The sequence below is a fragment of the Leuciscus leuciscus genome (assembly GCF_965113295.1).
Source record: "Leuciscus leuciscus genome assembly, chromosome: 8".
NCBI classification, from domain to species: domain Eukaryota; kingdom Metazoa; phylum Chordata; class Actinopteri; order Cypriniformes; family Leuciscidae; genus Leuciscus; species Leuciscus leuciscus.
Window position 1 is genome coordinate 26,753,049 of NC_138732.1, and position 24,083 is coordinate 26,777,131.

Genomic DNA, 24,083 nt, shown 5'->3' on the forward strand with positions numbered 1-24,083 from the left:
ACATATTAAGCATGTTTGTCTCTAAATGTTTGTAGGACATTCACATATTTGTTTATTCTGATAAATTGATTGAAATTATATAAATACAATAAAATATGGTGTATTTCTTAACATAATGCTACTAATTTAACTATTTACCACATTCCGATTACAAATATTACTACTGTCAGCTATTTTTACTTTAATAGTAATAGTAACAGTAACAGTATAATATTCAACTTACATTGTTGTATAAACTGTATATATATATAAATATATACACCCATAATATTTTAACATACATATTAACATACTGTTTATATATTTCACACACAGTATATTTATTCTGGTCTTTCACCTTATTGTTCATGTAACACATTGAATATTGTTTGTTTACTCAGTAGCTGAAGTATTTCATTAAATCAGCCACCATATGTGTATCATATGATCTGTTTTAAAGTCTTATGAAATGTATGGAATATTGCAGTATTTATTATAAATGATTTATCATGCACATTTAAAAAAAAATCTGTCCTCGTAATCTTTAATCATAATAACCTCCCCACCTCCTTGCAGCATATCTTGGCTGCACCCGAAATCGCATACTTCCCTACTATATAGTAGGCGAAAAACAGTATGTAACAAAAGAAGTATGTCCGAATTCACAGTAGCCTACTGATAAAAGAGAAGGCTAAAAGTACCCGGATGACCTACTTCTTCCAGCGAGATTCTGAATTGTGCATATAATTGTGCATACACTTTACTATCCCATGAGGACACGGGAGAGGATTTGTCAATGGCAGTGATGCTGGTAAGGTAACATGATAATGACAACATGACGAAGAATGTAGTACGTCCCTATTATATTCATATCATAGGCATCCACGCATTCATACTATATAGATAGAACATAGTGGTTGTGAAGTAATTACTTATTCAAAATAAGTACCTACTCGAGATTGTACGAGCATCTTCTCTACTCTTCTCTGATGACGTGTTTACTGGCGCGAGGGCGGGACAATCTGTCACTCACACGAGATCGACCAATAGCAGCCCACAAACTTCCAATCAATTCCCCAGGGACAAAAGCAAGCCGTATCACTCGGGTAAACGTCTCAACAGGGGAGAAAAGACTATCTCAACTGCCGTTTCACTAGGTGGCGCAGTTGTCCCGCGGCAGCAGAGAGTCACGTGGTAGGGGCGGAAGCGTTTATGTGAGCCACGCTGAATCCCGCGCGGGCGCAGCCATTTGCTCTCTTCCTCGATCACTTCAACACCGGTGAGTGCGGAACGACGCTGCTCGTCTCATCACAAACTCATTTCAACGAGACGTTTTTGTTTTCGCCGAAAACAAAACACACCCGAAAGTCTTTATACGTTTGCTAAGGTGATCTAAAGTCGCTCAGATCGCTTTTATTCGCCGCTGATGTGGAGTTGTGAGTGTTTCATCATGGCTCATCTGTGTCGTAGCGCCATCGTGAGTTGTTGGCAGCGCGCGATGCTGGCGGGCTGTTGTAGTCGCGTGAACAACACTTGCTTCGGTCCACTCTCTTGTAAATTTAACCGATTGTCGTTAATTTTCACAATCTTTAATGCGCTATATTTTGATTTCCAAATTGATGGGCCTGTTTGAGGCCTTCAGGCTGCGACTGAAGTTCAGGCTCCAGTAGCAGCGGCCTCGTGTGTTCGCGCGCATCCTTTTATTCAGACGCGGTAGTTGTTCGTTTATGAACGCGGTTGTTTGTTTTGAGTTTTATACGCTCTTTGTTTCCAGTAGTTTTGTGTAACTGTTGTTTATTTTTGATTGTTGCGGCCTTTTGTGTGATGTGACTAACCGTCCCGCCATCTCTCCCGCAGAGTGACTGCAGCACAAAGACCAACACACACAAACAACCATGGCAGAGAACGAGCCACAAGTTCAGTTTAAGGTAATGCTGACTCTAAAACTAAAATAAGTTACAATAATCAAGGGTTTTAATTGTTCGCTTGTTAGCACAATAATGAGTTTAACTGTTTGGATGTAAATTAGCAGACTTGTTCCTGATAACGAGTGCAGAGATAAGCGTGAGAACCGCCTCGAGACCCCGAATGATGGTGCATTCATCAGGAAAACGGTTAAAAATATAGTACGTTTAAAAACAAATAGATTAAAATTAACAGGAAAACACAAGGAGAATATTTGTATATATTGGTTTACCCTTTAAATTCCAGTTTCTTTGTCTTGTTACATGTTATAGTGCAATGTAACACTTTTTTGGGGTAACACTTTTATTTTGCAGTGTCATTGTTACATGCAGTTACTATAGTAATAATTATAAAGTACGCATAGTTGTATGCAGAGTTACATGCAACTTACTACATTAATTATATATAGTACTTAATAATGTTAGTAATTATTTATTAATATTAGTACTTAAATATACAATTAGTGTAACAAAGACACCTTAAAATAGTTTTTTTTTTTTTTTAAATAGACCCGTCAGAGTCATGGTTTAATTAAAACATTTAACTACCAGGCAACTGTTGTGCAAGGTAGATTTATAAACCAATAATAAATAAAACAAAATATACATTCAATACTTTTAAATCTTATCTATCTAATGCAAGTTAATCAGTTACTTTATTCAATATAGGGCTCTAGTTTTTCACAAATGTGACCACTGATATTTTAACTAATATTTTGAAAATTATATATGCAACAGTTTATGGACAATTGTATTGCTGCATCAAGCCACTCCCATAAAATAGCTGTCGCTGTTCAAGTTAATGCATGGCTCAGACTAACTACTTTATGTGTGTAAGACTTAAATAAAATTATAATGTAGTACTTCTCTTAAGAATAAATCATTGTGTAAAACTTGCGGTCTCTAAAGTGTGATAGACTACACAACATTATCATTAATTTAAATTACTGTCCCTGGTTCAATCAGGTACTCTTGTAAGAACGCCCTCACTTAAAAAGATGCAATCAAATCCTGTTTGAGTTCACAGAATTGTTGCCATGACGGCAACTCCAGGATAATCTTCGAAGAACCCAACAATCCTGGATCATGTCAAATCAACCGTAAAATCCAGATAACGGAGTAATCCACATTTAAAGAACAGGCCCCTGATCCACTTATAATCTTTGGTCATGTGATTTTTCTCCAGCCATTTAAAATGTTTACATGTAAGCAAGACAGTGAATATTCATTTGTAGTTGACATCTTTTAATAAAATGCATCAAGGCCTCAGGGCCCTTCAAATTCTCCACCAAATTGTGGCCACAGATGACTGAAGGGGTAAATCACTGTATGGCCTTTTCCAGTAACCTAAATAAATGTCATGCTATAGGAGTACCAGTATTCTGTGTTTTTCAATTAAGCTCACAAAAGCACTTAATTAAAACCTTGAATTGTCTGAAATGGTTTCATATCTTATGTCTCCCTGCTGCCACTGTTTTGTTGGGCTGGGACGATACACCTATATCCCGATTCGATATTGTGGTTCTACCAAGTATTGCGATTCGATATTGCGATGTATTGCAGTAGACCATGGGGAAAAGTTTAGTCTTAACACTTATACCGACTGTACATGTACAAGTCATTTACTAAAACAATTCGTCACATATTTCTGAGTTCTATTTCAGAAGCGTCATACTGTACTACATACTCTCGAATAAATGATTCAATAACAAATACATTTAAGTCACTTGTTGCCACCTAGTGGCGAAACAATGTAATCGACAAATGCGTTATTTTTAGCGGCAAGTTTCTATCAAAAGCTGATTTACTTTATTTTGATCTCTACCATAGACATCACTGTTTACATTTTAACTTAACTTTTATCCCAGTACTTCTATGATAATTAACTATTGCAGTGGTTCCCAAACCAGTCCTGGAGGACCCCCAACACTGCACAATTTCTTTGTCTCCCTAATCAAACACCTGATTCAACTCATCAGCTCATTAACCTGATGAGTTGAATCGGGTGTGTTTGATTAGGGAGACAAAGAAATTGTGCAGTGTTGGGGGTATTCCAGGACTGGTTTGGGAACCACTGAACTATTGTATCACAGAAATGATGGTACTGTGAGGTTAAAGTTTGTGAAGCCGTTTAGTGACGCTGGGTCAGCGGCGACACAGATTTGAATGTTGCTATATGATTTTCTCAACGGTTTAATAGATGAATTGGCAGATCGCTTGAGTGTTTGAATTGAGATTAGTCTTTTAAAGATTATTTTTGCAGCCGTCTTATCTTTCTCTCAGCATATGAGTAGCACAAGGTCTTCAGTGCATTCATTCTCACGTCGCTTTCACACGCGTCCACTTGAAAGGGATATTAAGTCGCTTTACACTCATAGATATCATTTCATTCTCTGTTGGAACAAGTGGCTAATTTCTGCCAACCTTTCTATAAGCAAGGACAAAAATAAACTAATTTAATTTGTATTAATATCGATTCTGGAATATATTTTTCTCTCCCAGCCCTATTGTTTTGTCATGTCAACTACTGTAATTCCGTTTGTTTAAAGTGTTGGTCACTCATGCAAACTCTTTCCCATCCACAGCTGGTTCTGGTAGGAGATGGAGGCACGGGGAAAACCACCTTTGTGAAGAGACATTTGACTGGGGAGTTTGAAAAGAAATATGTTGGTAAGTCTTTTGGAGTCTTGGCTCATTTCATTATTGTGGCATCTCAACGCAACTATTCTTGAGGAATGTGTGGCTTTGGTGCGATGGGCAGATCTTACATGTTTCTTTGTGTCGTCTTAGCCACACTTGGAGTTGAGGTACATCCCCTGGTCTTCCACACCAACAGAGGAGCCATCAAATATAACGTATGGGACACAGCCGGACAAGAGAAGTTCGGAGGCCTGAGAGATGGATACTACATCCAGGGTGTGTTGCTGTTTACCATATATACACTTTTCAGCCACTTTTACTGTACAGCACTGGTTTAACGTGCATCTGTATCTCTCTCTATAGCTCAGTGTGCAATCATCATGTTTGATGTAACTTCTCGAGTGACCTATAAAAACGTACCCAACTGGCATCGTGACTTGGTGCGTGTGTGCGAGAACATTCCCATAGTGCTGTGCGGTAACAAAGTGGACATCAAGGACAGGAAGGTCAAAGCAAAGAGTATTGTTTTCCATCGTAAGAAGAATCTACAGGTACAGTGAACCTTTTGAACTCAAAGTCGGCATGAAATAATTCGCCCTATCTGTGCTCTAAATGCGTGTTTTTGTAAACGATTCATCCATGCCCATATCATTAAAACAATTCCGAGTTTGTAATGTTTAATTACAATGTCTCTCTGGTGACGCATATGCAGGACTTCTCCAATCATTTAGTCGCTTAAACCCTCCCCTTTCCCCAAAACCCAAATCCCTAGCCTAATGAGTTCCACTCAGATGTGTCACAATGTGGAAGAAAATATCACGTTCACGTTTCCCCTGTGGTCAAGAGTGCTGTAGTAAAGACTGCATGTCAGGCTGTTATAGACCGTTAATGAGATTCTTCCTTTTCTCAGTACTATGACATCTCTGCCAAGAGTAATTATAACTTTGAGAAGCCCTTCCTGTGGCTTGCACGGAAACTGATTGGAGATCCTAATCTGGAGTTTGTTGAGATGCCAGCCCTTGCACCACCTGAAATTGCTATGGACCCATCACTTGCTGCACAGTATGAGCATGACTTGAAAGTAAGTGTACACTCAGGTGACCCGTCAGTTACTTCTGCTCCCCCAAAAAAGTGTTTAATCTGTAATGTTTGTGTTTCTTCCAGGTGGCATCAGAAACAGCTCTCCCAGATGAAGATGACGACCTTTAACCTGTTAACCCCTCTGACCTCCTTATGGCAATGTCACTGGGATTTTCCAGTGACGGTTCCTCTCCCTGCCCCTTTTACTGTAAACCCAGCGCAGAATATTTTTATTTTTCAACTTTTGGTTTGTTTTGTGTTTTGAATTTGAGTAAATTGTGTGGTTCATTTCATTGTAGACATGCTAACTGTTACCACCAGACACACACATGCAGACATGCCTACACTGACACACTCGCTCACTCAACGGTGTGAGCAGGTCGAGTGTCCCAGTGCTTACTTCTCTATGTAAAGCTCTAAGCACTTAGAGGAATTCTTGGAATAAAAACATTCTCGATATAATAATCCTTGCTTGGTCTTTTCTTACGAACAAAATAACTATTAAAGCAAATGATTTAACTATAGTGGACTACTTGTAAACAATTTTGTTGACTGAGGAAATGGTCAATCCTTTGTTTTACATGTAAAGCATGTTTCAGGATACATGGCTCTGGATGTTTCTCTGGGTTTGCGCAGACAAAGTTGCATCATAATGCTGGAAAGGTCTAAAATGGCATGTTTCTGGTCACTGGTTGTGATGTTTAAATGCTGTGAGTTATGCAGTGGATTGTGAATTGCTGCCGAGTCCAAGATAGATCCATTGTCAAATAAAACCGCATGCATCTAGTTTAAGGTCTGTTTTACACCAAGGCATGTCACTTTCATATCTGTTCTTAATGTGAAGTAATTATGGGATTTCCTTGTAAGAAGTTTGTCATTTTTGTGCTATTGGAATAGTTACTCGTATTTAAATGAATGCTATGCCACTAAACATGAAATGGGCTTGTCTAGCAGAAAAGTTACATAAAGGATATCACATCCTAACAGCATAAAGGATATAATGGAATTTTTTTTCACCAAATGTTAAAAGAAAAAAAGTGTTTAACCTTAAAATGCAATAAATGTTAAATTAAAATTCCAAGTTAATCAGACATGATTTGATATATAAGATTTGAATTGCCTTTAATGTTAAAATTATGATGGTTAAAATGGTTGCATACAGTCAGGAAGGTCAAGACTGATAGGAGACAGGCCGAAATCAATTTAGGCACTTTTTTTTTTTAATGAAATGCTTTTAATTATACAAACATTTGATATAGATTGGTTCATGACATTTGTGTATATTCCATGATAAATATTCATCACACTGAAGAGTCTAGAGCTTTTTCGGTTATAAAACCAAGCGTTGCTGTTATATAAGCAACTTTGTTTATGTAATACATTTATTATAATGATTTTTATTTAAAATGCATCTAGTAGTAGAATAAATTGTTGCCTGGCGGAAGGTAATTTATTGACTGAACAGGCAAAATGTGAACGTGGACTGGTAACCAGTTTCTATCACAATAGACGTCAGTTGCAACCATATTAAGTAATATGAGCTTCTCCTTCAAACAGTATAAGAAGTTTGTGGTTTTGTTTTGGATGGCACAGGACAGTAGTGGTAAAATAGTCAGTAACTGGGGTACGTTTCCGTTAGAGTGATGACGTAACGCAATTCCTTCGTACTACGTAATACTACGATTTAGCCACCAGAGAGCAGAACATACTAATTAATGCTTCTCATGTCACAGTCTTAGGACTAGGAGTCTAGGGTTCACAAACTATCAGAAGGAAGGTTTTAGTGAAACATTCACACACACACACACACACACACAGTCCGTCGATTGGGGTATAAACTACAGACGTCCGTCGCATGAGCCTCTTCACTGATGACGAGAATAATAACTCAACGTCACGCGAAGGACACTAGGACAGTGATCGCTGAGACACCCGTTTTGATGTAAAATACAACCTTTGTTTTTGTTTTTTGGGGGGGAATCTAATATCAAGACTATTTTTCTTTCACATTATAAGAAAGCAATTAAAACTGTTTCTAGATATGAGTCCTTTAATATAGGCCTATTTACATCATGTTTAGCAGCCTACCCCCTGATTGTATGTTTTTCTATGTATATAGCCTATATGTATTATTGCAGATCTGACTTCACATTGACTTTGTTTTTAAGTTTAATAATAAAAAAGACACCCAAGACATACTGATGTATGATTGCACTTCCTCGTCCTCTCAGTGTTGTTGACAGAGGACAGAGGGTTAATGAATGTCAGCTCTCGTGCTTCATGTGTGGTGAAGTGGGCTATTCTCATTGATCTCTGACTCCAGATATATATCCCATGATACATTGCACAGTAAAGACAAAAAGTCTTGACGTGAAGAAGTTTCCTTACAATAGGTATTAGAATCTAATAAATAGGCCTATGTTATTTCATGAAAGAAGCAAAATAGTATCTGAAAAACATTTTAATAATTAGATTAGTTAATAAAAATTAGCCTTTTTTTTATTTATGCATTTCAGTAATAGTAAAATTCCATCAAATTTAATTGAACAATCCTTATATATTATTCATATTACGAATTAAGAAATAAAAAAAACTAGAGCTTAATAAAACATTTTGTATCTCAATGGAATAGGGAAATGGACCATTCAGTTTATGTGATTTGTATTCATAAATTAAAAAATAAAAGAAAATATGTTATAAATAACATATTTTTTATATAAATAAGTTTAAGATTTATTCAAAATGTTTTGTTAAGCTCTATTTTTTTTATTTTTTTTTTACTAATTTAAAATTCTTAATTCATAATATGTATGGGATTATTCGATTCAATTTGATGGAATTTTACTATTAACTGAAATGCGTAAATCTTGAAAAAAGGCTTTTTTTTTTTATTTTTTTACTAGCATAATGATTACTTACCAGTAGATTAAATACATTTAGATTTAAATATATTAGTCACTATTACAATACTGAAGCTACTAAATGGGGTATGAAAATAACTTTTGTTTAACACTTGAAAACTGTTCAAAGGAAAAAGTGCCTAATCTGAAAATGCAATAAATACATTTAGGCTAGTTAAACTTAAAAATTAATCAGACAAACATTTATTTAAAAAAAAAAATCTGCAACAGTGCAGAAAATTTGCTATCAGTTATCACAAAACGTGGAATCTGTGCCCTTTAAAAAAAAAAAATTAATAAAAAAAAAAAAAAGCAATGTGATATAATGGATTCAGTAGAACTGAAACAGATTAGTCAATATTGGGAAAGCTGGTGTCTATATTTGGGTCACTGACAAATAAAGCTTCAAAACTGATGTAAAGCATTTTTTTCCCAATGTGTTTAAACCAGTTTTAGTTGTTAAATAACATTTCAACGTGTTTAAATAAATGTTTTGACTGTTTTTATGTCAGGCAGTACAACCAAATAGTTGTATGTATAAATTGCAGTTGTACCACCTGACATGGAAAGTGTACCAACCGTCCCATACTTGAAATTAGCAGGTTTTACCAGTATATGAGAGAGATCTACAAACCTTTTTACTGCCACAAGGATCAGTTGGGCTCCTCTGGATGACGCATTATCATGTTTACTGTTATAACCTTGTCAATTCATAATAAAAGAGCCATGTTTGCCATTGTGCCACCCTGACATTTGAAAACATACAAATTCCCGGACAAAAGTTTTTCAATTATCTCAACAGCTTTAAAACTACTGATATCTATAAAATGTGTTTACATGAAAGGTTGTAAACGTAAAATGATGCCATAGATGCCAAATTTGTATTATTAAGACACCTTTTAAATAGTTTTCTTAGTCAGTTCATTTGTTCGGACAGTTGCACCACATGACATGGGGGTTTAAGAAAACAAAACACAAAACAATATGTAGCCTACTAAAATGAATTCAAACTAAATAGGTTTTAATAAATGAATATGTCATGAATTTACCAAATTATTTAAAAAGGAAATAAAGTACTTGGACACAAAAATATGCATGCCATTTAAAACAAGATCGATTACAACATCGATTTTCTTGTAGTGCAAGACAATCGACATACTTGATCTTAGTTTTTAGCATTAAATGAATAGTTATCAACAAATTGAATATTTATTAGAACTTGAAGATAATACTTGTTTTTGAGCGCGCGCGCACACACACACACACACACACAGGTGGCCGCAGGAGCGCGCATACAGGGCGTGACTGTGGCCAGTGATGTAGGTGAGGGTGAGACACACAGAGAGCATGCGTGAGTCGACAACTCTCTCAGAACGATTATAACGAGAAAAGAGAGGGAGAGGGAGGAAGACAGATTAAGCAGACTGAACACAACTGTTGTTTTAATCCTCTGAGCGGATAGATTTAGAGGGGAAAAAAACTACTGGTTTGGAGAAGAGCAGCCATATTGCATGGACCTTTGGTGGAATAACAAGAGAGGAGCAGGAATACGCGGAGTTCAGGAGGAAACATCCAGACTTCACGATCCGCTAAGCACTGTTACAGCTCACTCTTCTGTCTAATTTGACTTTGACCTATTTATTATTTATTTATTTTATTGTTTAGATAGTGTTAAACAACATATTGAAAGATGAAGGACCGACTGGATCAACTAAAAGCGGTAAGCGTGTGCTTATATTTCTTCATGTGATTGTGAAGTTAACTCTTGTATTCAACTGCTCTACAAGTGTATAGGAATGACATTACGTAATGGAGTTTGTCTTAAACCTCCATGTCAGATTCAGTAGGACTGTTAGAAGATGATCAGATTCACAGTAACAAAAAGGAACATTAGTAACTTTTGTACTTACTGTTACACCAAGGAATAATACAGAAGTTAAAGGCGTCTATAATAATAGAGTGTGTGAAGAATTATCCAACAAGTGCTCACCAAAGGCAGCAAAAGTCATATTAGATATAGTGAAGACAGTGTTGGACAGCTGATGTGGTCACCTGACTCATGGAGGAGGTCACGGGCCTCTGGGAAGATGGGGGATGGGTTGAGAGAGATGATGCTGATCTTCAAATACTTATTGAAAAATAAAAATAGACCGAATTTGCCTTAAATTCTGTAGCCACACTAACCAAAAAGTGTTTTTTGGAGGGTGTACCATCCCTGATACTATGTTTTTTGGACATATGCAATGTGTTTAAATAAACGTATCATTGTAGGCCTACTTCAGTGTACCATGCAATGTGATAAACAGTGTTGCGCCAATCAACAAAACATACAAAAATGTAAATAAACTTGTTTATAAATCTAGGTGGATCCAGATCCAATGACAGGGCTCAATGACAAGGATTTTTTGAGGATTTCACAATTCTTGATTGATTCCAATTTCCATACCACAGTATACTAGCCTAACTAATTTAAAGTTCAAAGTTACATTATTGAGGACAAGCGAGACTTAAGTAAAAAAAAAAAAAAAAAAATATATATGTTTTATTATTATTATTATTATTATTTTTAAAATAAGAACAAATAAACAAATCACAAGCAACAGCTTAATTGAATACAACAGAACAAAGATACAAATGAAATAGTGTTTTATTTCTGAAGTGTTTCCAGGTAAGTCTAATAGTATTCAGGCAAAGAAATTGAATAATCAAATGTAAACACTGCATCTTCACTGTATGAATATGGATTAATCCTAGTTAAAGCTACAAAAGTAATTTATTCAAGAGCATTGAGTGATTTACACTGTCTTTTCCCTGTAGTCAATAATTGTATTCCTTAAAACTCATCTTTGATCAGCAAAATGGCATATTTAAATGTTTGTTCCTGTGAATTTTTTTTTAATTCATGCCTTAAAATAGCTTGAATGTTACTCTAGACCCTTGCTTTATTAAATATACATGGAACCATAAATATGCTAATTAGCCCCGCCTCCACTCACGCCAGCTCAGAGATCCACTCAGTCAACTTTCCTCAAGTAACTATCGTAAACACTGCACAATGGTATCACTTTACAACGTTGGCGAAATGTATCTAATTTTTCATATCAACAGAAACATACAGGCCTAACCTGGCTTCTCTTGAGACTCCCCTACTTTGCATCAGTTAATGATATGCTAAAGCCCGGCAGCACATGATGTGATTGGTTAAAAGGTAGTTTGTGACGTAAGAAACACCGGCGATTTCAAACCGTGTATTTAAGGCTGTCTTTGGTTCACTGCAGTTTTTAGGAGAAAATACTCAGCAATGGTGTTGACTTATGAATGTGCACATGGTTTGTCTTAAATCTTATTAAAAACACCACATAGACATACTGTGATTTTCGGCAGCAGGAATATTTGGCTGCTGTCACATTAAAGGAGAAGTTCACTTTTGAAAAAACTTTTGCTGATAATTTACTCACCCCCATGTCATCCAAGATGTCCATGTCTTTCTTTCTTCAGTCGAAAAGAAATTAAGGTTTTTGATGAAAACATTCCAGGATTTTTCCACATATTATGGATTCCATTGGGACCCAAACGGTTCAAGGTCCAAATGACAGTTTCATTGCCGCTTCAAAGGGCTTTAAACGATACCAGACGATGAATAAGGGTCTTATCTAGCGAAACGATCGGTCATTTCAAAAATAAAATAAAAAGTTGACGTTTTATAAGCACAAATGTTCGCCTTGCTCTGTTCTGTGATGCGCGTTCGTGACGTCACGTAATACGCAATTACGTTGAAAAGGTCAAGTTTGATGTGTTTACAAATGTGCGGAAGGAGGACCATATAAACATTTTCAAATGTATTTGTGTCAGTTTATCGTTTAAAATGCCCATTTCGTGTGCGCATCCTGAGTGTTTTAATATTAAAAAGCCAAAAAGAACATTTTCTTCAATTTTTCAAGCGTGACCTTTTCAACGTAATTGCGTATTACGTGACGTCACGAACGCGCATCACAGAACAGAGCAAGCCGAACATTTGTGCTTATAAAACGTCAACTTTTTATTTTATTTTTGAAATGACCGATCGTTTCGCTAGATAAGACCCTTATTCATCGTCTGGTATCGTTTAAAGCCCTTTGAAGCGGCAATGAAACTGTCATTTGGACCTTGAACCGTTTGGGTCCCAATGGAATCCATAATATGTGAAAAAATCCTGGAATGTTTTCATCAAAAACCTTAATTTCTTTTCGACTGAAGAAAGAAAGACATGGACATCTTGGATGACATGGGGGTGAGTAAATTATCAGCAAAAGTTTTTTTAAAAGTGAACTTCTCCTTTAAGACCAAATGCACAGATCCAATATACTGTTACACATGCCAAAGCCATTGAAAAACAATGGCTCTGACACATGTGTTTTCCTTCTCATCCGTTTACATTCACTTAAGACATAACCGACAGTTATTTATGTTAATACTTGCCAAGATGGGAATTTTGACATCCTTTTGTTTTTGTGTATTTTTCAATCCAATGCAAGAAGACGCAAAAGAGAACTCTATTCAGTACTCAGAAGACTCCACTCTCTTTGTGTGTGTGCACACAAAACAGCTTGCAAGGTTTTCTTCGCAATTTCATCAACTGTCCTGAGCGTCTTTCACGCTGGCCCCGGGCCATCGGGCAGTCCTTATTGTCGAGCCCTGAAAGAAAGAAGAGAAAAATGATCCACACAGAAAAACTTAGGCAAAATTTCACATTAATTTTATTCCATTGAAGCCACCAAAAAAGTAAAAGAATGCAACGAAGTGCTGAGTGCAAAACGTTTTCGTGTTCAACCCTTCATCAGTGCCATACAATTCCAAGCAACCAGTTCATTTAAAATCCCAGAATCCTACTAATATAAACAGAGATATACAAATTTTTTAAAATTAATTTAAAGAAGGTCATTCGTATAAATTTGTTATGTGTCCAAGAAGTGCATATTTACAATCCATTACCTTACATTCTCATCATAAATAAGGCGTTTTGCAATATCATCATTGTTTGTGATTTTCATGAACCAGTTTATATCAAGCCACAAAAATATTTTTCAAAACAAATTTTATGGACAATTCCTTATTCATACCTTGAGGACAGATTAAGGTTATGCTTTTTGATTTGTACCTTGTTTTTGGATACTATTATGGTTTTTTAGACATACTAGAGCTGCATGATCAATCGTAAAAAGGTTGCAATCCCGATTCAAACACCAACCCAATTTCATTCCTAAATGTCAACGATTCGTCTATGTCTACTAAATCTTTGACAAGTACGATCACAGCGAAGATTCAGATCTGCGTTTGCGCTGCCGCTGATCCAGAGAGAGCAGTTATCATGGGTGTGAAATGGCTTCACGAAAAGTCTTTTCAACTACACAGTATCGTTATTTCTGTCTTAGAATAATTCATATTATCACAAAAGTACTGGGATAAAAGTTTATAGTTTGGATATAAACACTGATGTCTACAGAAGTGATCAAAATAGAGTAAATCACCTTTTGAAAGTAACTTGACTCGTCAAATAAAGATTGTATCAATTACATCGTTACACCAGTAGATGGCAACAAGTGACTGATAAAAATGTGTTCGCCATTGAATCGTTCATTCAAGAGATTCATCTAGTAATGAAGCAAGTGAAGTATTTATGAGTGAGTCATTGAATCATTCATTTGAAATAATTTTTTTAATTAATTTAAATTTTGATTATATTGACTGTTTTGATTAGTTGTCTATTCAGAATTGTGGGCGAATCGTGATCTCCATTTGAAACAAAAAAATGGTGATTCTCAATTTATCCAGAATCATGCAGCTCTAAGACGTAAGACATGTCCCATGGCACTACCATGTTTTAATGGAAATGTATAATTTTTTGATTATGTTCCATGACCCAGTATTATCATGGCGGTATCATGTTTTTTTTTTTAGGCTAATTGAAGTATGCACTAAATTGTGTGATCCATGAATATATGTACTGTTGGCGGGGGTTATTGAGGACTGAGTTTGTTGGGATGTCAGATCCTATGGGCAGGGTCAGAGGTGAGGATTTGTTTCTGTGGCAACTCTGCCTCAGTCAAATATTTGTTTTGTTGACTCTGGTACCTGAAGAAGCCTGGCTGGCAAGAGGAACTTGTGTGCGTGTGTGCTTATGGCCGAACCTTATTTACATTAGTCATAGTTTTGTTTCCGTGCTGGTTTGCATACAGACAATCTCACTCGCTCAGTTTTTTTGTACTCTGCTGTTACTGGTTTATTTTCTTTAAGGTAAAATTATATAATAATAAATAAGATTTTTTTTACACTTTCTGATTTCTCGTGCAAAACTCTGACAAAATTCTGAGATGGTTGGTTGCCAGTGTGTTGCTATACGGTTGCTAGAGTGTTCTAAGTGCTTTAAGCATGTTGCTATGCTGTATCTAAGGTGTTTTAGGTGGTTGCTATGGGTTTGCTAGGGGGTTATGGCAGGGTTACTTACTACTTACCAAGTCAAAAGTGCCCATGCTTAAGTCGATATTCTGATCAGTGTTATAATTACTAAAGAAAATTTAATAAGAAATAATATTTAAAATTTTATAGAAAAACGAAGATTTTTTTTTATACATATATATTTTTTGTAATACAAATAATAGGCTTTGTATATTATAAAACATACAATCTGCCTGCAATAAATATGCAAATACTACTAAATAGCAATAATATTAAACTGAGATATTAATATTAGAAGGGATAGTTCACCCAAAAAGCGACGAGAATACTTTTTGTGCGCAAAAACAAACAAAAATAACGACTTTATTCCACTATTCATTTCCTTCTCTCTGGGCCTCGTAGTGTTTTTGCGCAGCGCGTCTGTGTTACACGTCACCACGTAGGCTCACTATTGGCCGACGCTGGTCATGTGTGTGACGCGCAGCGCAAAAACACTACGTGAACCAACTAGAGGCCCAGAGAGAAGGAAATGAATAGTGGAATAAAGTCGTTATTTTTGTTTGTTTTTGCGCACAAAAAGTATTCTCGTCGCTTGATATACTTAAGATTGAGCCACTGTAGTCACTTGGACTATATTAACGATCTCTTTAATAACTTTTCTGGGCCAGCAAGTTTGGGCCACCTAGCAGCCTACGGAGAAGTGATCAGCTCTCAGATTTCATCAAAAATATCTTAATTTGTGTTCTGAAGATGAACGAAGGTCTTACGTGGTTGGAACAACATGAGGGTGAGTAATTACTGACAGAATTTTCATTTTTGGGTGAACTAACCCTTTAAAGAGATCGTAAAAATAATCCATATGAAGTGAGCGGTTTAGTCCAAATTTTCTAAAGAGACGCGATCATGATTAACAGATTGAATTTAGGCTTTTATTCACATATTAACATTCATGACCTCACACATCAATTTTGGTAAACGGAAGCTCTAGCATGTTCGCTTGACGTGCGAGAACCAATAAAGGTTCATTCTCGTGTTACGCAGCACGTTTGAGCTTCCTCAAGAACCAATGAGGTTCATTCTTCAATCAGGTTCGAGCTTGAGCTTGTTTAAATGTGAATAAAAGCCTTAAATTAAAGGGCCGCTATTATGCTATTTTAAAGTTTCCTAATGTTGTTGTGGAGTCTCCTACAACATGTTTGCATGCATCGAAGGTAAAAAAAAAAAACTGTTTAATTTCCTCATAATGTACATTTGCACATCATCACATTTTCAATGACTCTCAAACGACTCGTCAAATGAATCAATCTCTCTAAATCCCGCCTTTCCGCGATATACTCTGCTCTGATTGGCCACAATGGCCAGACAGCTCAGTCTGTTGTGATTGGCCTACCGTGTACAGCGCGTCGAAAACAAAACCGCCCATTGCCATAACAACGTCAGCTCTGCTTGTTCTGAGGCTTCCTACACTGTAAACTAAACACAGTAACGAACAATGACGTCGATTTGACCATATCAATGCGAGTGCGAGTCCGATGATGAAACATTGGAAGAACTGTTATTCAACCCGAACCTCCATCGCAAGGACGACTCGAGCAGGACTCAGCGTTTCTCAGTGATACACCACTCTCAGTTTGAGGTACATTATATGAGATGTTGCAACTGTAATTCCTCACCATCAGCCTTAACAAGCACATGTCCATCAACAAACCGATTATTTTACTTGTAGTAATTTATTTACAGAGTATTTTTCTAATATATTGCGGTGAACACGAGGAAACTGTATCAATAACAGTGCATACATATACAATATGCATTAGCCGAGCCCGAGCTCTAGAGTGAATGATCTGATGTAACATAAACATTGGTCAAACAAATATTTCCTCAAAGTAATGAGAACGACAGACAATCTGCATTAATAGACACAGTTTTAGGTAATCGTGGCCCACAACTGATTAGCAGAAGTATTTCAGGAAGACAGTGATAACGTGAGTTAGCCAGTTAGCAGGAGACCTACACAATATAAAACTCAAAACTAAGTATTTTGAACACCATCTTTCCAGAGCAAGCGGCTTGTTAATCCTGTATTGAACTTTGAGATTTGAGAAGCAGTCGTCAGTAAAATATAGGGAACACAGCAAAAGTTTAGGATTATACTGCTGTGATATCGTGATAAAGATTAACTTTAACCACTGGTTCTTCACATGCTCGTCCTTGGGCTGTGGAAAAAAAAAACTGTCTTTACCTTCACATTGTAGAGCACAGCGCCGTCTTCTTAACATGATGCTATCCAGTATCCACAGGAATCAGCTGTTGGTTTGAGGTTCAAGTTTTCCCTGGTGTCTGCGCGCGCAATAAGTGGGCGGGCAATATTCTAATGTTTCGTCTTGACGTCACAACGAAACGGCTTATGACTCGTTTGAAAAACAATTAATTTCATTGACTCAGAGTCGACTCTTACTTTTGAAAGACAATAAAGGTGATGATACACAGGGCAACTTTTTGAGCAATGTTACCGTCAACGGGCAACCAGATGAGACATAGGGCCCACGACCGATCTAAATGATCCAGATAGAAATGTATTGCCCATTTTCAATGGGAAAGTGCCCAAGCAACAATTGCTCGGCAAGATTTCCCAGCAACATTGCTCAAAAAGTTGCCCTGTGTATCATCACCTTTACTTTATATATAGTGCACTTTCAGATTTAAAACTTTGCAGGATGTTTTCATTCACTTAGAGCTATGTTACACACTACATGAAAGGTCATTTTCAAAAATCCATAATAGGGGCCCTTTAAATCTGTTCATCAAATAAAATGATCGAGTTTTTTCAGAAAATTTGGACTAAACCGCTCAATTCATATGGATTAGTTTTACAAACTCGTTATGAACTTTTTGAAGCGTCAAAGTGGTATTTGCGTAGCTGTCAATGGAGGGACAAAAAGCTCTCAGATTTCATCAAAAAGATTGTTCAGACGAATTTTCATATTTGGGTGAACTATCCCTTTAAGTTTAATTCTTAGGGTTAGGGGTCTGTTTAAATATTTAACCCTAGGTCTGAGCTGTAGTATTAATGAAGCTTATCTTAGCAACCAGTTTCTTGGGACTTGTCTGCGTGTGACCCTCTGTGCTAAAGGAAATCCTGTTGAGAAAAAAATATTTATCATTCTAACCTCTAAACCAATTGGTTTTTTCTATCTGTGTTTCTCTGTAATGTTTAACTTGGTGTGGCTGAACTATTTTCTTCTTTGTGTGCATGTAAGAGTATTAAAGGCTAAGTGTACACACACATGCACGCACGCACACACACTGGTGTTCTTGGAGCACAAAAGGAACTGTGGGACATTAAACAGCTGAGCGGGAACATTGTGTTAGTGTGACTTTTTTTTTTTTTTTTTTTTAGCAACTCCAATCGGCCTTCTTCTGTAAGTGTTAACAGGGTGATGAGTGAAAAACACTAATATTACAAACTTTACTCTCAGGGAACACCGTTAACTCACTATACTTTAAGACTCTCTCTCTCTCTCTCTCTCTCTCTCTCTCTCTCTCTCTCTCTCTCTCATGTTCCCTCTGCAGGAAGTGTCTTGTAGGCTTATCTCTCTACCTCAGTTCAAAGCTTTTCCAGCACACTGCATTCGTGTGTGTGTGAGTGTATCTTTGACCTTCACAGAAACCCGTTGGGTTGGCAACACATTGTTTATACTACAAGTAAACTTGAAAAAAGAGCAGATGTCTTTGTCAGCAGGATAGATAATATTACATTTTGTAACAGGAATAGTTTGTCTCTGAAATTCTCTAGTACAACCTCAGTAAGTGCTTGTTTTCATAATACTGCCTTTTTTCTAGCCCTTCACTCTAAAAACTTTTACTATGATTTACACATTTTTTTGGTGAAACATTTTTACACTTTTTTAAAAATGTATTTTTTTTTACAATTTTACTGCGATGAAATCAATTACATATACCATATCAACTGAGTAAATGTAGGTAAAAAATTTAAGTAGATCTGAGTTACTGGATTTGGTACATTAACCAATAAAATTGAGTTGAAATTGAGGAAAACATAAATAAATAAATAACTATTTATGAGAAATATTATCTGTTTTTATTTATGAGTAATATTAACTTTTATAGTATGAGTAATAGTAACTTTTAATATCCTGTAAACCTTTGTAAAATACTCCACACAACCACAGGTAACGTTATACATGACATTGGCCTTTATTGTCGATGAGTAGCCTACAGCAATACAGCATGTTTTATACTGTTTTAACATGTATACAACATTTCCTACATTTAAACTCATATAACAAACATATTAGAAGTAAAAATGTAAAAAGTAATTCTAGTGTAATCAACCGGGTCTGTTATCCCATTTCCACCGGATCAGCGCTGGTTCTCGTGCCTGAGGTGGACTCGTGCTCTGCGGGTGTACTCTAGTCCGCTGTCCTGCGTTTCATTCATAAGCGAAAGATGCTGCGCTATTGGATAACCTGCCAATAAACAAACAGTGCACAGTTCTGAGAACATTTTATCATCCAAAATAATTCTATTTATTATCTTTAGGAATAAAGTCGTGTGTTTTATGCAAGGCATCAGACATTTCAGTCACGCGAAAAGACAGACGCGACACTCGTTTAGGTGACTCACATTGCGTCCCAGTATGTTGTTTTGCATTAAATACAATTATTTAAAGCACAGTAATAAATGTATAGATAAAATAAAACATTCACAAACCTGAATTTCACAGAGGAAATGCACCAATTCCTCACCGATGAGAAGAGAGAACTGTTCTGGAGACCGGAGAGAATTCAAACAGCCCGCGCTGACTCAACCGTTGAGTTGTCGTCATGTCAGAGGGTGGGGGAGGGGTGCATTGTTTTAATTGAGTAAACTTGCTCAATTACTTAAGAGTGTGTTAAATATATTAATAATATTGATTTGAATTAAGTAATATTTGTGGTTCTTGAAACAGGTCAGTTTAATTCTCCATTATAAAATATTTTGATAGAAATTTCACAAATATATTAAGTGTATTATAAATAAATAATTGGTTAGTCAAATACTAAATTCTTTTAGTGACAAAAAACTTAAATATAACTGTAAATTTTAGACAATAGTAAAAAAAATTAATAAATATATTTTGGTATGTTCAACTCAAACCATCAAGTAAATGATATTCAGAGATTTTATTAAAGGGATACTCCACTTTTTTTGGAAATGGGCTCATATTACAACTCCCCCAGAGTTAAAGAGTTGAGTTTTACCGTTTTCGAATCCATTCAGCCGATCTCCGGGTCTGGCAGTACCACTTTTAGCATAGTTTAGCATAGATCATTGAATCGGACAGGACCATTAGCATCTCTCTCAAAAAAATGACCAAAGAGTCGACCAAGGACCAAATGACCTGAAAATAGTCCCCAGCTCAGTAACTTCCAGCGTGACCGGGACTAAGTTTGTCTAACCTATTAGACCTATTTTCAGGCGCTGCGTCATATCATTACGCCTGCTGCACTCATGGTTCGGCAGCAAATACACCATGAATACATACGTTACACAATGTAACTACAGAAGAGTCAAGTTTTAAATAGGAAAAATATCAAAACTCTTTGGTCATTTTTTTGAGAGAGATGCTAATGGTCCTGTCTGATTCAATGATCTATGCTAAGCTATGCTAAAAGTGGTACCGCCAGACCCTGGAGATCGGCTGAATGGATTCGAAAATGGTAAAACTCAACTGTTTAACTCTGGGGGAGTTGTAAAATGAGCCTATTTCCAAAAAAAGTGGAGTATCCCTTTAAGTTAATAAAGTTAATTATTTACTAATCCACTGAATTATTTTTAGAGTGTTGGCTGATGGTCTCTTTTAAAAATTTACTATTGTAAACATATTTTCCACCATACCATCATTAATACAGTTATCAGTGATGTTTTCTAAAGAAAGAAATGTTGAGCTTATAATTAAGGATCAGTTTAACAATCATCTAACCCTAAGTATTAATCTTCATTAGTCATTCTGCAATGTTCGTGTCATCAGCATGAATGATTCAATTCAAAAAGCTCGTTTTGAGGAAAATTGGGCCATAGCTCGTTATAGGACTAATTTGTGTTTTAACAACGTTTATCTCACGAGTTATTGATCCGGGAAGTTCAAATCTGGGCGCTTTCACACTGGCAGTTTAGTGCGGACCGGGGCACGGTTCGCATGAAAAATCGCAAATGTGAACGCTGTCATCGGACCCGGGTGCGCACTAGAGTACCGAACCCGAGACTACCTGGAGGAGGTGGTCTGAGCTCGGTTGCTCCCGAACCGTGGCGCGGTTCGCGTTAATGTGCAAGCAACACGGACTCGGGTGCGCGCTTGTTCAAGAAGTATAGTATCCCGCGCATGCGTATCACTGTTGCATCAGTGAAAAATCTTCTGCGAGCAGCAGAAACACGGCGTCCCCTGGATATGTGCTGAATTACACCATGTAATGAACATAAACGTAGTTGTCTCTCACTATGTTGTGCATAATAGCACCAAAAAAACAGACAAATTACAGCTATGCTCAGTCGAGTTGTATTCTCCATGCGTTTTCCGTGTGCGTTTGCGATGACGTAAGATCACTGCAAACGCACCTGGGTTCGATACAACTAATTGAGTGTGAAACCAGACCAACGCTGCGGGGGGCGCCGGGAACTAGCGCACTCGGGTTCGGACCGCAGCAAACGAACCCAGTGGAAAAACGCCCTCTGTGAATATATTGCCAACTTTACTGAACTCCTTGAGTTAAGCACTGACTCCATTTCTTTACATTTGAGTCTAAGTTCAAACTCTATAAACTGCTCCATTGTTAACGTACGGAGCTGTCTGAAACGCTGCCAGTGGGACATTAAACAGGAAGTTTTTCAAGAGAACACAAATATCTTTGCGCAAACGTTTTCGAGAAAGAAAACGCATGTGTAACAGTATAATGGATCAGTGCATCAGGTCTTAAAGTGACAGCAGCCTAATATCCCTGCTGCTGCCAAATTATAAGATAATATAAAAAATATCTATATGGCAGTTTTTCCCATGGTATTGGTGTCAAAATTGTTGCTAGTGAAAATGCTGAGTGGCTACTAGTAACTTTGGAAAACCACTAGCCACAGTGGCTGGTGAGCAAAAAAGTTAATGTCAAGCCCTGGTTACTTTTAAAGGGAGTAACGCAATATTGTAATGCATTACTTTTAAAAATAACTTTCTCCAACACTGTTATGGCCAATATTAAAATTAAGATTCTAACTCTAAAAACTAAACTCAGTAAGTTGTGATATTTTATAGATGTGAATTTACTCATTACAACATTATAATATTCAGGATAACATTATAGCATTATAAACACAACATTATTGTAATGTGTATGTTCAGTTGTGGTTTCGTTTTCACTGTGTACTGTTCGGTTTTTTTTATTATTTTTTTCCTGACTATGTTCCAGTTAGTTTCCTTGGTTGTTAATTAGTTCCACGCACCTGTTTCTGTTCAGTTGATTACTCTCTGTGTATTTAAGCCCCGAGTTTAATCTTCTGCTGATTCTTGTGTTTTTGAGTTCCTCAAAATAGCTATATACCTCACCTATATAGCCTGACAATTATAATGTAGGCCTACATGAATATGATTCATTGGGATTTTTTCAAAATGATATCAGTGTTATTAAATTATTAGCATTTTTAAAGATTACCTTTAAGTGAGCGTTAAATGATGTTATAAGGAAAATGAGCAAGAACAATTAAATATCCATCATCGAATGATACAAATAAATGAAAAAAATATCTAGCAATTAGCATGTGTGTATTCTTCAGAAAATGTAAAAATCTAGTTTTTACTGCAATAATACTATGGTAACTTGGTATTATCCACCTACACCAGCACTGCATTTATTTGATCAAATATATTGTAAATAACAGTAATACTGTGAAATATTATTACTGTTTTATTAAAACTGTTTTCTATTTTAATATATTTTCTAATGTAATTTATTCCCTTGATCAAAGCTGATTTTTCTGCATCATTACTCCAGTCTTCAGTCACATGATCCTTCAGAATCTTATAGTTATCAATGTTGAAAACAGTTGTGCTGCTTAATATTTTTGTGAAAACCGTGATGCATTTCTTCAGGATTCTTTGATGAATAGAAAGATCAAAATAACAGCATTTATTTGAAATAGAAAACACTTATAACATTATTAATGTCTTTTACCCAAATATTTGACCAGTAGTGTATGTATGTTTTTAAAACATTATATCAAATGACAAAGTATGCAGCAAAACTTTGTATATTAATGACAATTTTACTGAAGCAAATATAACTACTTATATTTTGGTAGTTGCCGTGGTTACTGTGGTACGGTTTTTGTAAAAAGTTAAATGTGTCATTTGATTCCTTAGAAATGGTGAATGAGTTCAAGTGTTTGAGCTTCATATAGGGTTTCACAGAGATACAAAGATGTGTGTGTGTGTGTGTTTGGCTTCTCTGTGGTGAAGTGACGGAGCCGCAAGCTTGATGACTGTAGAGAAATCCTTGAGTAGTGTCATAAAGAAGGTGTGATTTCACTCAGACTTTAACCCTCGTGTCTTTTGACATTTGAGTTATAATGTTATCATACATGAAGCGCTGTTCTATGACGGTGTTAATTTGTTTAATTGCGTCATTTGACAGTAAAGCTATTATTAAAATAGAAAACAGTACTAGTCTCCACATGCTCCTCATAAAACATCACAAGACACACCTTTCTGTCCCTATAAAGTGCTGTGCAAGTCAGCTGTAACATTGCTGCTAACATTGCACAAAATCACAATTTACCCAATTACTTTTGTAAGGATTTTATAGAGTTTATGTGTTATCCATTTAGGAAGACTTTACATGCAATAAAAGTCTAGATTTTCCAGTTTGCTAAAGCAACTGTTTCAGGGCAGTTTACATTGTGCCTTGTCAGCAGAGGCCTGTAACACGGGATGTTCATGTGACATGATCAATTTAAAGTGTAAAATTTGAATTGAACCTAGGCTCTTTTTGTTAATCTACCCGAGTCAAACTTTCGTGTAAAAGCATAATTAGACTGGAAA

At 36.3% G+C, this 24,083-nt stretch overlaps 2 protein-coding genes across 3 annotated transcripts in view; both read left to right on the forward strand.

Annotated features, from left to right (window-relative positions):
- Window positions 1-1,175: 1,175 nt before the first annotated feature.
- On the forward strand, window positions 1,176-6,128 carry ran (RAN, member RAS oncogene family). The gene is made up of 7 exons (XM_082177771.1): window positions 1,176-1,258; window positions 1,837-1,907; window positions 4,529-4,613; window positions 4,734-4,859; window positions 4,947-5,134; window positions 5,494-5,664; window positions 5,748-6,128. Exons 2-7 carry the CDS (start codon window positions 1,875-1,877, stop codon window positions 5,790-5,792), a joined length of 648 nt encoding a protein of 215 aa, XP_082033897.1. The 5' UTR covers window positions 1,176-1,258; window positions 1,837-1,874; the 3' UTR covers window positions 5,793-6,128.
- A 3,756-nt stretch (window positions 6,129-9,884) lies between these two features.
- Window positions 9,885-24,083, forward strand: part of stx3b (syntaxin 3b) — a 28,778-nt gene continuing 14,579 nt past the window's right edge. For both annotated transcript variants that reach the window (XM_082177769.1, XM_082177768.1), the window contains exon 1: window positions 9,885-10,283. In XM_082177769.1, the coding sequence (XP_082033895.1) occupies window positions 10,254-10,283 (30 nt within the window). In that variant the 5' untranslated portion in view covers window positions 9,885-10,253. The remainder of the gene's footprint in view (window positions 10,284-24,083) is intronic.

Coding starts and splice junctions, on each gene's coding strand:
- ran (XM_082177771.1), top strand. CDS start 1,875: ATGGCAGAGAACGAGCCACAAGTTCAGTTTAAG. Junction 4,860..4,946: donor AGATGGATACTACATCCAGG/GTGTGTTGCTGT, acceptor CTCTCTCTATAG/CTCAGTGTGCAATCATCATG. Junction 5,665..5,747: donor AGTATGAGCATGACTTGAAA/GTAAGTGTACAC, acceptor TGTTTCTTCCAG/GTGGCATCAGAAACAGCTCT.